At 40.7% G+C, this 12,345-nt stretch overlaps 1 protein-coding gene across 3 annotated transcripts; it reads right to left on the bottom strand.

Annotated features, from left to right (window-relative positions):
• Window positions 1-4,138: 4,138 nt before the first annotated feature.
• On the bottom strand, window positions 4,139-12,099 carry LOC119799530 (leucine-rich repeat-containing protein 19-like). Of its 3 annotated transcripts, none has more exons than XM_038309468.1 (8): window positions 11,757-12,099; window positions 10,671-10,681; window positions 10,120-10,198; window positions 9,792-10,042; window positions 9,601-9,712; window positions 8,289-8,376; window positions 7,984-8,190; window positions 4,139-5,710 (listed from the first exon to the last, which is right to left on the bottom strand). In XM_038309468.1, exons 1-8 carry the CDS (start codon window positions 11,778-11,780, stop codon window positions 5,367-5,369), a joined length of 1,116 nt encoding a protein of 371 aa, XP_038165396.1. In that variant the 5' UTR covers window positions 11,781-12,099; the 3' UTR covers window positions 4,139-5,366. The 3 variants fall into 3 exon arrangements, with proteins under 3 accessions (XP_038165396.1, XP_038165397.1, XP_038165398.1); XM_038309469.1 differs by having other exon boundaries at window positions 4,139-5,707; window positions 11,757-12,087; XM_038309470.1 differs by lacking the exons at window positions 10,671-10,681; window positions 11,757-12,099 and having other exon boundaries at window positions 10,120-10,252.
• Window positions 12,100-12,345: the final 246 nt, after the last annotated feature.

Here is a 12,345-nt window from a genome sequence, read left to right as displayed (position 1 = left end):
AAATCAAGAATAGAATTTAAAATCCTCCTTCTCACATATAAAGCCTTAAATGGCCAAGCTCCATCTGATATCAGAGATCTGATTGTTCCTTATGTTCCTAACAGAACACTTCGCTCTCAATCTGCAGGTTTACTAGTGGTTCCTAGAATTTCTAAAAGTAGAATGGGAGGCAGATCTTTTAGTTCTCAGGCTCCTCTCCTGTGGAACCAACTACCAGTTTTAGTCCGTGAGGCAGACACCCTGTCTACTTTTAAGGCTAGGCTTAAAACTTTCCTTTTTGATAAAGCTTATAGTTAGGGTGGCTCAGGTTATCCTGAGCTATCTCTATAGTTATGCTGCTATAGGCTTAGACTTTTGGAGGACATAGGGACCCCCATTTCATCATTCTGCTTCATTCTCTCTCTGTTCTCCTATTCTGCAGAATCTGTTAGTTCAATCTCTAACCTTCTGCTCTCTCTGCTTTTCCTCAGAGTAGCTTTGCCTCGTCTGTTCCTGTTTGGCTGTGACGTCATCCTGGAAAGAAACATCAGCTGTGCTGCTTCCATCAACACCCTTGTTTATAGATGTTGGAGATCGGCCTGTTTTCCAGTGTGGTCCTGTTTCTCTGACCGTGACTGAGTGGATGTGCTCTCTTCGTCCTCTGGCATGGGAGCTGCCTTGGAGCTCGTCTGCCTGGCTGCGTGTTTCCTGGACGGGGCCGCCTTTTACAGCTGCTTTTTGTATCTCTGCTTCTGTCTCCTTGAACCCCAGTCGGCCTCGGCAGATGGCCGCTCACACTGAGCCTGGTTCTGCTGGAGGTTTCTTCCTGTTAAAAGGGAGTTTTTCCTCTCCACTGTCGCTACAAGCATGCTTAGTGTGGGGGATTGTATTTGAGTCAATGAGTCAATGCAATCAACTGGTTTTCCTTAGATAGAAAACTTTGTATCAATTTGACTGTATGATCTGGTTGAACTGTAAAGTGCCTTGAGATGACATGTGTTGTGAATTTGGCGCTATATAAATAAACTGAATTGAATTGAATTGAATTGAATTGAATGTGTGGTATACAAGTATTAAAAAGTACTTGTATATATACAAGTACTTTTTAATAATAAAGTATATTTCCATTGTTTTGGGCCAACATGACATTTTGGAAATGGGGTAAAATGATTTATGTTTGAAAAAGGAGAGAAAAAGTGTATCTTGAAGTGAATGTTTTCTAATTCTTTTTTTAATGTGGCCTATTTGCCATTACAGCACTGAGAATCAATGACCTGGTGCTTGATAATTGCTTTCACAAGTTGACCATCATACTGTAGCTGTTGCCATGCTGTTCCACTTCATAATTCTGTATGATACATTATTAGCAGTGGGACTGGGGGAAAGAAAAAAACCTATGCATTGGACACTGAGACAGAAAGGGAGGTGAGGAATTGAGAGGGGAAGAGAGATGGAGGGAATAAAGGAGAAAAAATGCAAAAAAAACACAAAGCGGTCTGCTTCCACAGCTGAAAGAAAGAGAAGGAGAGTAAAAAAAAAATCCCATGGACCATATAAACCCATATAAACAAACATTGAAAGAAAAACCTTAGAAGATGGCAGGATGTTATGCAAAGCTATATTTATTTGAATCTGAAGCTTAATGTTTGTGTCCTTTTCTCTTTCCAGGGAAACAAAAGAGGTAACTGATAATGATAAATAAAAAAAGTATTCTTTTAAAATTATCAGCAAATAGATCTATTACCATAAAAAGTATCATCAGGGGGGAAAACGGTTAAATATTTTTGCCAATTAGGATGTGATTCCAGGGCTCTATTTAATGGTAACACATTTCAGCTATCATAATCTTTTCCATGATTTTTTCATCTAATATAATCATTTAACATTGTCCACTGACTTGATTGCAGGTGTGCATTTTTGATATATATATATATATGTATGTGTATATATATATATATATATATATATATATATATATATATATATATATATATATATATATATATATATATATATATATATATATATATATATATATGTGTGTATATAAATTCTTTGTTTGTTTGTTAGTTTTTAGTTTCCTTTACATATATTTACAATTTTAGTTTCTTAGTTTTTAGTGTTCTTTACAGTGTACACTAACTTTCCTTTTATATTTGAAAGGGTGGAACTGAGGTCAGACAATTTAGATTTTTCTTATTTCATATATTAATTTATCCTATTTACTTACTGTAAAAGTTTTCACTCAGTCTGTTAACCAAAGTGTCTGTAATTTGTTTCGACTCTGACTACTTTTCCATTGTTGTAGGTAAATAGAAAACACTCTGCTCAGGCAGAACAGGGCTGATTACCAAGCAATTAGGGCCGTATGATGAACTGTTCTCTATTTGCAAAGATATAATAAATGAAGTGCCGAGTGAAATCCATCAATCTCCGTTTATTTAACTGGGGTAAATAGTTAAATACTTGTTAGATTGTTGGTTGTGGTAATTGAGTCTCGTTTTAATAAATCATTTAGAGAAATCTGACTATGGAGTAACTTTGTTACACTCAAAACCATTTTTGGAATAGGAAGTTTTTTTGTTTTTGTCGTTTCTAGGTTGCATTTTATTTAAATTTCCCTTTACTAAGCATGTAGAATAGAATTCAACTTTATTGTGATTCCATTGTCCCAAGAACAGAGCAACAAAATGAATTCTCTAAAACCCATCCCCTTGGGGAGCAGTGGGCGGCGCCCGGGGCAGTGTGGGGTTGGGGGTCTTGCTTAGGGAGCTGGAGTGGCAGTGGATGGAATAAATAAACAATACTGGAATAAATGGCTCAACAACAAAAACATCCTCTTGTTGAAGTCTAGATTTTTACAAGAATAAAGTTGAAGTTTGAAGCAGATAATAAAAAAACGGGGGGGGGGGGGGGGGGGGGGAACACACATAATCTTGCCAAAATCAAACCCCATGTTGGAGCAGTAGTGCTGTAACTGAAGCAACATGATTCCATTTGACACAACAGGGCTCCAGTTGGAAGCATGTGCCATACCAGACCAGACCTGTAATCGTAAATGTTTCAGCCATATTAGATTTATAGAACTTGACACCATTACAGGAAACAAATGGCAGAACAATATGCATTCCACATTTACTGCATTTACTACATACTACAATTTTTTACATACCTAAATATTGTAATGTCCAAAATAAGACATTTTCCAGGACAATGCAGTGGTGCAATAGCAAAGATGCAATGTTTAGTTAAATTCTTAGCAACACATGTCACCTCCAGGCACTTTACAGAGAAAATTCAACCAGATCATCCAGTCAAACTGATTCAACGTTTTCAATCTAAGGAAAACCAGATGATTGCATCGACTCATTGACTTTACAGGATTCACTCCTCCTGGATCAGTGTATAGAGATTATATTAACTTGCATTTTGTCATTAACTCTGCAGCAATCCTCACAGCAAGCAGAACCAGGCTCAGTGTGAGCGGCCATCTGCTGAGGCCGACTGGGAGACAGAAGCAGAGATACAAAAGAAACATCCATTCATTATCTGACACGCTTGTCCCGAGTGGGGTCGCGAGGGGAGCTGGTGCCTATCTCCAGCAGTCAATGGGCAAGAAGCAGGGTCCACCCTGGACAGGTCACCAGTCCATCACAGGGCAACACCGAGACAAACAGGACATACAACCATTCACACACACACTCACACCTAAGGAGAATTTAGAGACAGTAATGTTTTTGGACTGTGGGAGGAAGCCAGAGTACCCAGAGAGAACCGACACATGAATACTCCACCCAGAACATGAATACTCCATGCAGAAAGACCCCAAGCCAGGAATTGAACCCAGAACCTTCTTGCTGCAAGGCAGCAGTGCTACCCACTGCACTACTGATAAATAACATATAAAACACTTGTTCAAGTATTCTGCTAGTGTCACAGTCTTGGTTCTGTTATGTTTTCTTTTGTGTATTCTCTTTTACTTTATTAAATGTTTTCTAGTTTTAGTTGTTTTATTCTTATTTTGTTGTGTTTTCTGGTTATTTTCAGGTTTTTATTTGTTGCCCTCTGCTGCCCTCTTGTGTTCTCCTTTTTCCCTAGCTCCTTTCCTGTTCTGCTCTGTTCACACCTGCTCCCAATCTGCTCATTAGTCCTCTCTTTGTTTCAGTCTCCCATAAATACTCTTTTTGTTCATTTCCTCAGTGCTGGTTCCTTGTCTAACTTCCTCCAGCTCCGTCTCTCTGAGTCCTCCTCCTCGTGATGGTTTCCCCCCTGATGTCTCCATAGTTTCTGGTTTCTTTGACTTTGTTTTCATGTTTTTGATTTGATGATTTTTGGATTCCTGCCTAGTTTCTGCTTCAGCTGTTTATCTGTTAAAATTTCATCAAACCAACAACAAATAATACCTACTTTACTCTCTTTTTTTTCTTCTTCCAGATTTTGCAGTATTTTCTGTTACTTTGCAAATGTTAAAGCTTTTATGCAGGAAGGAGTGGAAAGTTTGGGAAAAGCTGTTCTGTTAGACACCAGCTGGGCGGTTAGGAGAAATATAATAGAAGAAAACGATGATAGCTGACATTTAGTCTGGGTTCCATTCAGTTTCTTTATACAGCAACAATTTACAGCGGATCTCATCTCAAGACAATTTGTTCAAACTTATTTCAAATTATATAGAAATTTATATAAAAATAAAAATAATTCATACCATTTCAATCCAGTTTACATTCAGGTTAATCCAATCATTCCTGATATACAGTAAAGTTCTGCTGCGTTAATCATTTAATCTGGTTGGTAACAAAACATGTGTGTATGGAAGTCCAGATGATTGCATGTAGCAAGAAAAGGTATTTTCTAGAACATCAGCATGCGGTTGGGGGGGGCTGTACCTAGTAACCTCTCCGTCACCAACATGGCCGACCCAACTGGCTGATTTTCTGTCAGTAACCTCTTTACCATGAATCCACTGACTGTAGACTGTTTTATTGTTTCAGAGGTTTGGACATAAAGGTAATTTTGGGTTTTATTCGTGGCTCAATGAAGCTTAGGAAGAATCTACACTATTTGTGTAAAAGCATCTAAAACATGCGGGACACCAACCCTTGAAAAATGAGGTTGAACACCCGCCTCTGTTTTTGAATCGCTTGGATTCCTCCATATCATCCCCTTCCACCCTGTGATAAAATAGATGTAATAAATATTGATGTTGGGTTTCTCCTCATAACCCTGTGGCTCAGTGGACCCTCTGCTCTCTGATGACGTGCAGAAGGTTTGGTAAACACCTTCATTCTTCACAGTACAGAGAAACTAAACGACTAGCTTATTCCACATACGAATCAGATTAAAATCTATTAATGTAATTTACAGATCTAGAAACTATAGATCTGGTTTAGTTAGATATCCCCTCTTAGAATCTCTCCGTCTTGGTCGTCTGCCCTCCTGATGTACGGATCCTCAAAGTATCCATCGCCCCCGTCTTCCTCCTCTATCTGATGACTCAGTTCTTCAAACACGAAGGTCTGCAGGTCGCCGTGCCCCCCCGTCTCAGAGAATACCGCCGGGACGTTCTCGTCTTCGTCGTTGTCGTCGTACAGCCTCCGATGCCTGTAGTTGTGGAAGCATTTGTACCATGAAGGTCCCTTGATGGCGGCAAGGATGAGGGCGCAGGTGGCGATGGCCAAGGCGGCAACGCAGGCTGTGAACTTCCAGGTGTGGCCAAGCGCAGGTTTCCGACCTGCTCGACGATAAAAGATGAAAAGTCAGTCATAAAGGGTAACTCACCCCATAATTCCCTCTTTGCACTTTAAGTTTATAGACCTGGCCTATGAGGGGTAACTTTGATGTAAAGTAGAAAACACTTTAGACATCTTATAGCGTGCCTGAACCTATACGTAGGTACGTACGTGCAGAATAAAAATAGATTATTTATAACAAAAAGACAAAAACTGGAGAGAAATATGAATAGTATATAAATAATTGTTTTACAAATTGTGACTGGTCCAAAATATATTAATATTTTATTGCCGATATCATCATGAAAGGATTCTACCCAAATAGGAATAGAAGGTTTAAGTCTGAGCTCAGATCCTATTCACTCAGAGTTACATATCATAGATACTGTAAAGCAGTGCATAAATGTTCCACAGGATCTTGCTGTTGCTTTCTGTAATTGCTTGGCATTACTACAATTCTAATATGTTTGTCCTGCTGGGGACACCGTAGTACAGGAGATTTTTGTACAGGAGCTGCTGTATTTCTTACAGTGTGTTTTACTTCCTGTAAGGTAAGCAGCAGCTCCGCTAGCCCAGTGTAAAATATACGTTACACTAATATACTGAGCTATTTGTATTTGTTTAGTTTGCCAGTTAAGTACATATTACATTTTGTACTGGTGATGTTTGATTATTTTGTATTAAAGAAAGAAAGAAAAACGGTTGCTGACAGTGTGTTTTACTGCCTGTAAGGTGGACAAAATAAACGCTCCAAGGTCTCCCCACAACTAAGAGCCCTGTGTCTGATTCCTCTTCTGCACGGAACGCATCCCACCTTCACCCAAAAGAAAACACAATGCAGAGTCTATAGGGTGTCATCCACCAGTTGCAGGTTAAAGAGGGAAAGCCTGGGTTACAATACGACAGGATTAAAAAATAAGCAAAATGAGGGTAAGCATTGGTCAAGCTTTTGAGCACTGGTGCTGACTTAATGAAGCTAAGAAGCCACTTAAGCCACTTTCCCACTGAAAACCCAGGTTTTTCAAAACCGCTAAAAATTGACTTCTGGCTCTTTTCCAGTTTGACCGAAAAATTTATTCTGGCCCCCTGCTGGGAGCTATGTGGCCTCTGTCCCCCTCCGCTGCATGTCTAATGACAGCGTCACACCGAGTGAGCGATGATGATGTCGACAGTACGACAGAAATCAGGGAAGTAAATAATGGAGAGCAACATGGACGGGAGCCAGGGCGTAGTAAATATTCTTTGTTATTTCTGTCTTTTATCTATCAGAATCCCTCTTAGCAGTGCTGCAAAGTTTTTAACAATTGTAAACAGAGTTGTTTCTGGTAGTTAGATCTGAAGTGACTGGCGTGGTGTGCTCACATCCGTACATTGCGTTCAATGGTGTCACGTAAATTAGCAGGTCAATCCAGGTCTGGTGTTTCCACAGCATGCCAATCAGAGCCGAGGTGATTTTAAAGCGAGTCATTTGCACCGGGTAGGCGGGCATCAGTGAGCTGTTCCCACTGCCACTAAAAGCCAATTGTTCCCGGGTGTAAACAGGTTTTTCTGCCAGTGGGAAAGTGGTGTTAGATTGTGCTGCTTTCCTTCTGAACTGGGAAGTTAGCATTAATGGGCATGGCAAACTGTACAACTGACAGTCTGAAAGAGAGTGGGCAAGCATTATTGCAAAACCTACTGGCAAGAAAAAGCTAAGCTTGAAGCTATTGCCTTTTTGTTTAGCTCTGCAAAATTTTTCTTAAAACTTCCATTACTGCCCTCTTTGAACAGTGGCTATTGCAGTTGAATTTTCAAACAGTTCATGCTTGAACGTGCCTAAGTCAAAGGCAAAGACTTTCATCATCAAAGCCCCTCATTCTGGTATAAATAAATCTCAGAGGCATTGCTTTATAGTGAGTTATCCTGTCTTCCACTGCCTTGGCACTAGTAGCTCGAACTGTTGAAGACCTGACCCACTGGGCTTTCCAAATGTTTCATCAACCTCCAGTGTCAATGAGGTGAAAAAGAGTTAATCTTAAAAGATCTAACTACCAGCATCCCTCTGGGGTCTTTCTGTGCTTCATGTGTCTAAGCTAGGCTAAGCTAGTTGCCACTTTCTCTTGTCCTGACAACACCTCTGCTCGTATGTATTCCTGCCCCTCAGGATCTCTTGCCACCGGCAAAAGAATGTCTCTGTGTGGGGTTATGCTTTCACACTGGAGTGGGTTAAACTCGAAAGACCTGAAGTTGCCAAGTTTAGAGGAAGAAAGGCCCAAAGTAGAAGAAAGGTGGAACATACCTGCACCGATGGTACAGTTCTGAGTTGTTGAAGGGCTTATCGACACCTTGTTGACTCCTTTGGGTTGCTGAGAGGTGCCTGGTGTTGATGTGGACCTTGGTTCTATCTGCACAGGTTTTGGAGTTGATGTGAAACAAAGATTGATAGAATCCAGGAGATTTTTATTTCTATTCTCTTCTGGAGATTCACAGGTGATCGTCGGGCCCACTGTAGAAGAAGACGACAAAAGCCATCCCGGTATTTAGGTTAGATTGTTAGTAACAACTAGTGCTGGTCGCTGTGTGTTGGCTAAGAAATCTTTTTACCGATCGTGACATTTGCTTCTTTCATCTTTCTAACGGTGTTCAGCAAAGGACAGGAGCAGTTCCAGGGGTTTCCTTCTAGGTGCAGTACCTAACAAGAACAGCCAAAACAAAGCTGGTCAATGTAAAAGGCTCCTTGTCAGGAATCCAGTTTGTGTGGTCTGTTTTTGTGTTTCCTCTCCTCCTCCACCAGGTGGTGCCCCGTCCTCATTGGGTCTCCCTGCACACCTGCAGCTCATTGCCTCATTACCTGTGGAGCGTTCTTAAGCTGCTGACTGCCACTACCTCGACGCCAGAGTGTTTGCCAATACAGGGTACTCTAGCCATGCTTAGTTTAGCAGAGTCTAACCTGAGTTTTTGTTTGCCAGTTTTGGATTCTCTAGTCAAGCTGAGTTTTTCTGAGTCAAACAGAGTTTTTGTCAACCTGAATCTTAAATTTGTTTTTGTCTTTGCCTCTCGGCAGGAAGTCATCCTGCAAACTGGATTTGTTCGGTCCTTCTCTCTCTGGAAGGTTCTACTGAGCTTCTAACTGAGCTGAGGTTCCAAACAGGAAGTTTAGACCCACTTTCCCCAAGTAGTCGTTTGAGCTTCACACCAAGCAAAGGTTTCATCTGCACTACAGCCCGTTCAAGTACAGCAGGAAATCTGAGTGGAAGTCAGTTTCTCCATTCACCAAGGAACAACTGCAGTCTGAGTTACCCAGTCTGCCCATCACCAAACAAGACAATCTCTGGCACAATCCTCACAGTCTGGATTCCATAAAGCAAACTTTTTCCTGGAGAAGTGAGTCTGCAACCTTTTCCTCCTATGCAAAACCAAAGATTCATATTTCCCACTGAGCCTGAACTAACCGCAGTGTCTTCCCCTCACCTTCCAGTTCCGGTTGAGCCCTGTTCACAGCAACACTGGACTCTTTTCATTCTACTCTGAGCAGCAGTGGATTTCATCAAATTATTCCTAAAATAAACCTGTTTAAACTTTTCCTTGGTCTCTCTGTTTGGTCTTCTGCATCTTGGGGTCAGATCTTTATTATAATCATGACACTCCTCTTACGAAATACACTGTCTGTTACCTTTTCTTTTATGCCATTTCACAGGACAACATTAAAAGGCTTTTTGGAAAAACTTTGCAGCTAGTGGCTAAAATTACAGTTACAACCACCTGGCATAATCCAACCCCCACAATGATCCTCATGTTCTTTCATAAAGAGATCTCCATTCATTCTGTGATTGGTTCTTTTTGTCCATCTGCTGGAAGATGTGAACAAATCAGGGCTTTCTTTCTATGATGTTTGATAAATCTAGACCAATTTAACCTTTAGACTTTTTAAGTCGGTGATCAGCTTTGCGGGGAGATCTGTCAGCTTGTTGTAGGACATGTCCAGCTGTTCCAGGACATCCAAGCCAGAGAAAGCCTCAGGGTCCAAACTGGAACAAGAACAATAACAAAAACAAAAATCATGAGCCGTGAACCTTAGGGCCACTGTATTTTTGTGTCGTTGGTTACCTGCTGATGTTGTTCCTGGCTAGGGTTAGCACTCTGAGGAATGGTAGCCCAGAGAAGTACCTGGCTGGTATGGTAGTGACCTGGTTAGCATCTAAATGCAGTTCAACCATCTTGGGATAACTGTTAAAGGCCAGTCGGTCCGTCTCGTTCAGAGTGATTTGACTCCCTTCAATCACCAGCGTTTGAACATCAGAATCGTTGACATTAGGAGGGACGGTTTGCAGAAGGTTGTCTGTTAGGTTTTTGATCAACTAAAATGGAAGGACAACCATGAACAGGACATGGAAAGAAGTAAATATAAAAAATGGGTTAAAGAAAAATCTCATACCGATGTATTTGTGCCTTCACAATAAGCACTGAGTAAAGGCAGGAGGAGGAGGAACTGCCAGCAACAGTCCATCATTTTACTTCAGAGACAAACAGCAAAATAGATCACCTGAGTCAGGAAGGAGTTAATCTGTAATATCATAGGAGAGAAATTATATCAGTCAGCAAAGATAGCTAAATCAAGCATCTTCCAGTAAAAAAGCTTCATACTGATCTTAGAAGTGATTTTGGTTCAGTTTAATTTATTTATATAGCGCCAATTCACAACTCATGTCATCTAAAGGCGCTTTAATTCAAAGTTTTCTATCTAAGGAAAACCAGTTGATTGCATCGACTCATTGACTCAAATACAATCCCTCACACTGAGCATGCTTGTAGCGACAGTGGAGAGGAAAAACTCCCTTTTAACAGGAAGAAACCTCCAGCAGAACCAGGCTCAGTGTGAGCAGCACAGCTGATGTTTCTCTCCAGGATGGAGTCACAGCCAAACAGGAACAGACCAGATGAAGCTGCTATGAGAAAAAGCAGAGAGAGCAGAACGTTAGAGATTGAACTAACAGATTCTGCAGAGTGGGAGAATAGAGATAGAATGAAGCAGAGTGATGAAAAAGGGGTCCCTATGTCATCCAGCAGTCTAAGCCTATAGCATCAGAACTATAGAGATAGCTCAGGATAACCTGAGCCACTCTAACTAGAAGCTTTATCAAAAAGGAAAGTTTTAAGCCTAGCCTTAAAAGTAGACAGGGTGTCTGCCTCACGGACTAAAACTGGTAGTTGGTTCCACAGGAGAGGAGCCTGAGAACTAAAAGATCTGCCTCCCATTCTACTTTTAGAAATTCTAGGAACCACTAGTAAACCTGCAGATTGAGAGCGAAGTGCTCTGTTAGGAACATCAGGAACAATCAGATCTCTGATATCAGATGGAGCTTGGCCTGATTTCCTTATTTAGCATTTTAAATCTTCAGATTTCTTTTCTTGTTGTGAGCTGCTGGAAAATGAAACCAAAACCAAGTTTTTAATTTAATTGAATTCAGTTTATTTCTATAGGGACAATTTATAACACATGTAATCTCAATGCACTTTACAGACACAGATTAGTCAGATTGGTTAACGTTTTCTATTGAAGAAGAAAGACAGCTAATGGCATCCAGTGACTGACTTCACAGGATTTTCTCAGCATCACAACTGGACAAGACATTTCTGATTTTTGCAATATTCTTGAGATGAAAGTAAATTCTAGAAGACTCTTTGATATGGGATTTAAATATCAAGTCCTGATCAAAAATAACACAAACACTGTTTTTATATTATACTCTGAGATTAATGTAATCCCGTCCAGATAAAGTGACTGACTAATCAGCTTCTTTTTCAGAGACTCTGGTCCAAAGACTATAACTTCTGTTTAGTCTGCATTCAGAAGCAGGAAGTTAAGAGTCATCAAGGTTCTTATGTCTTCAAGACATGCCTGTAATCTATGTAATGGGTTAGCTTCATCTGGATTTATGGAGAAATATAGCACCATCAGCATAAGAAGGGTAGAGAAAACCCCAAAGAATTGCTCCTTTCTTTCACTCTGAACAGAGGAAATTTGTTCCTCAGAGCTTGTTGTTTTGGTTTCTTCTAATGTCTCAGACTCACATTGACGTTTTCTGCCAAACTCATGCATAAGAAGAACTTTCAGGAGGTTCCTGTGGTCCCACAGACCTCCTCCTTCTGCGATATAAGGTCTGGAAGACGTACAAAAAGCTCCTTTTCATGCCGTCCCCAGATCTACATCCTCTCTGACAGCTGGTACAGTTCGCTAAGCTTTTTTAAAAAAAATGCTGAAGCCACAAAACTCTTATGTTGCAACTGTCTAAACGCTGTGGCCCGGTCTTGTCTGTTCTTGCACAACCATCTGTCTGCACTGACACAATCTGACAGTTTTAAATAAATCACAGGAAGCTGCAAAGACTGACGTTCACAGAAGAAGCGATGCTATAGCAGCCCAAACTGAAACATGTCAGCCATGGTAGAAGCTGTTAATCATATGAGAGTTTAGCCCAGAAAGACTCTTACCTGTGTTTCCACACCTGAACCTCTTCACCTGTTGCCTCTGAGCAGCTGGCAGAGCCTCCGACCCTTGCTCCCTGTAAAACTTGAACTGCTTTGAACCGTTCCACTGGCTAACCATTTATGACCAATCAAGTCTTATCCGCTGCTCTCTACTTCCTCGTTGTTCTTCCTC

Source organism: Cyprinodon tularosa, unplaced genomic scaffold (genome assembly GCF_016077235.1).
Source record: "Cyprinodon tularosa strain WSP-4 unplaced genomic scaffold, ASM1607723v1 ctg660, whole genome shotgun sequence".
Lineage (NCBI taxonomy): Eukaryota > Metazoa > Chordata > Actinopteri > Cyprinodontiformes > Cyprinodontidae > Cyprinodon > Cyprinodon tularosa.
The sequence above is the reverse complement of the archived record's forward strand: the minus strand, read 5'-3'. Positions and strand labels throughout refer to the sequence as shown.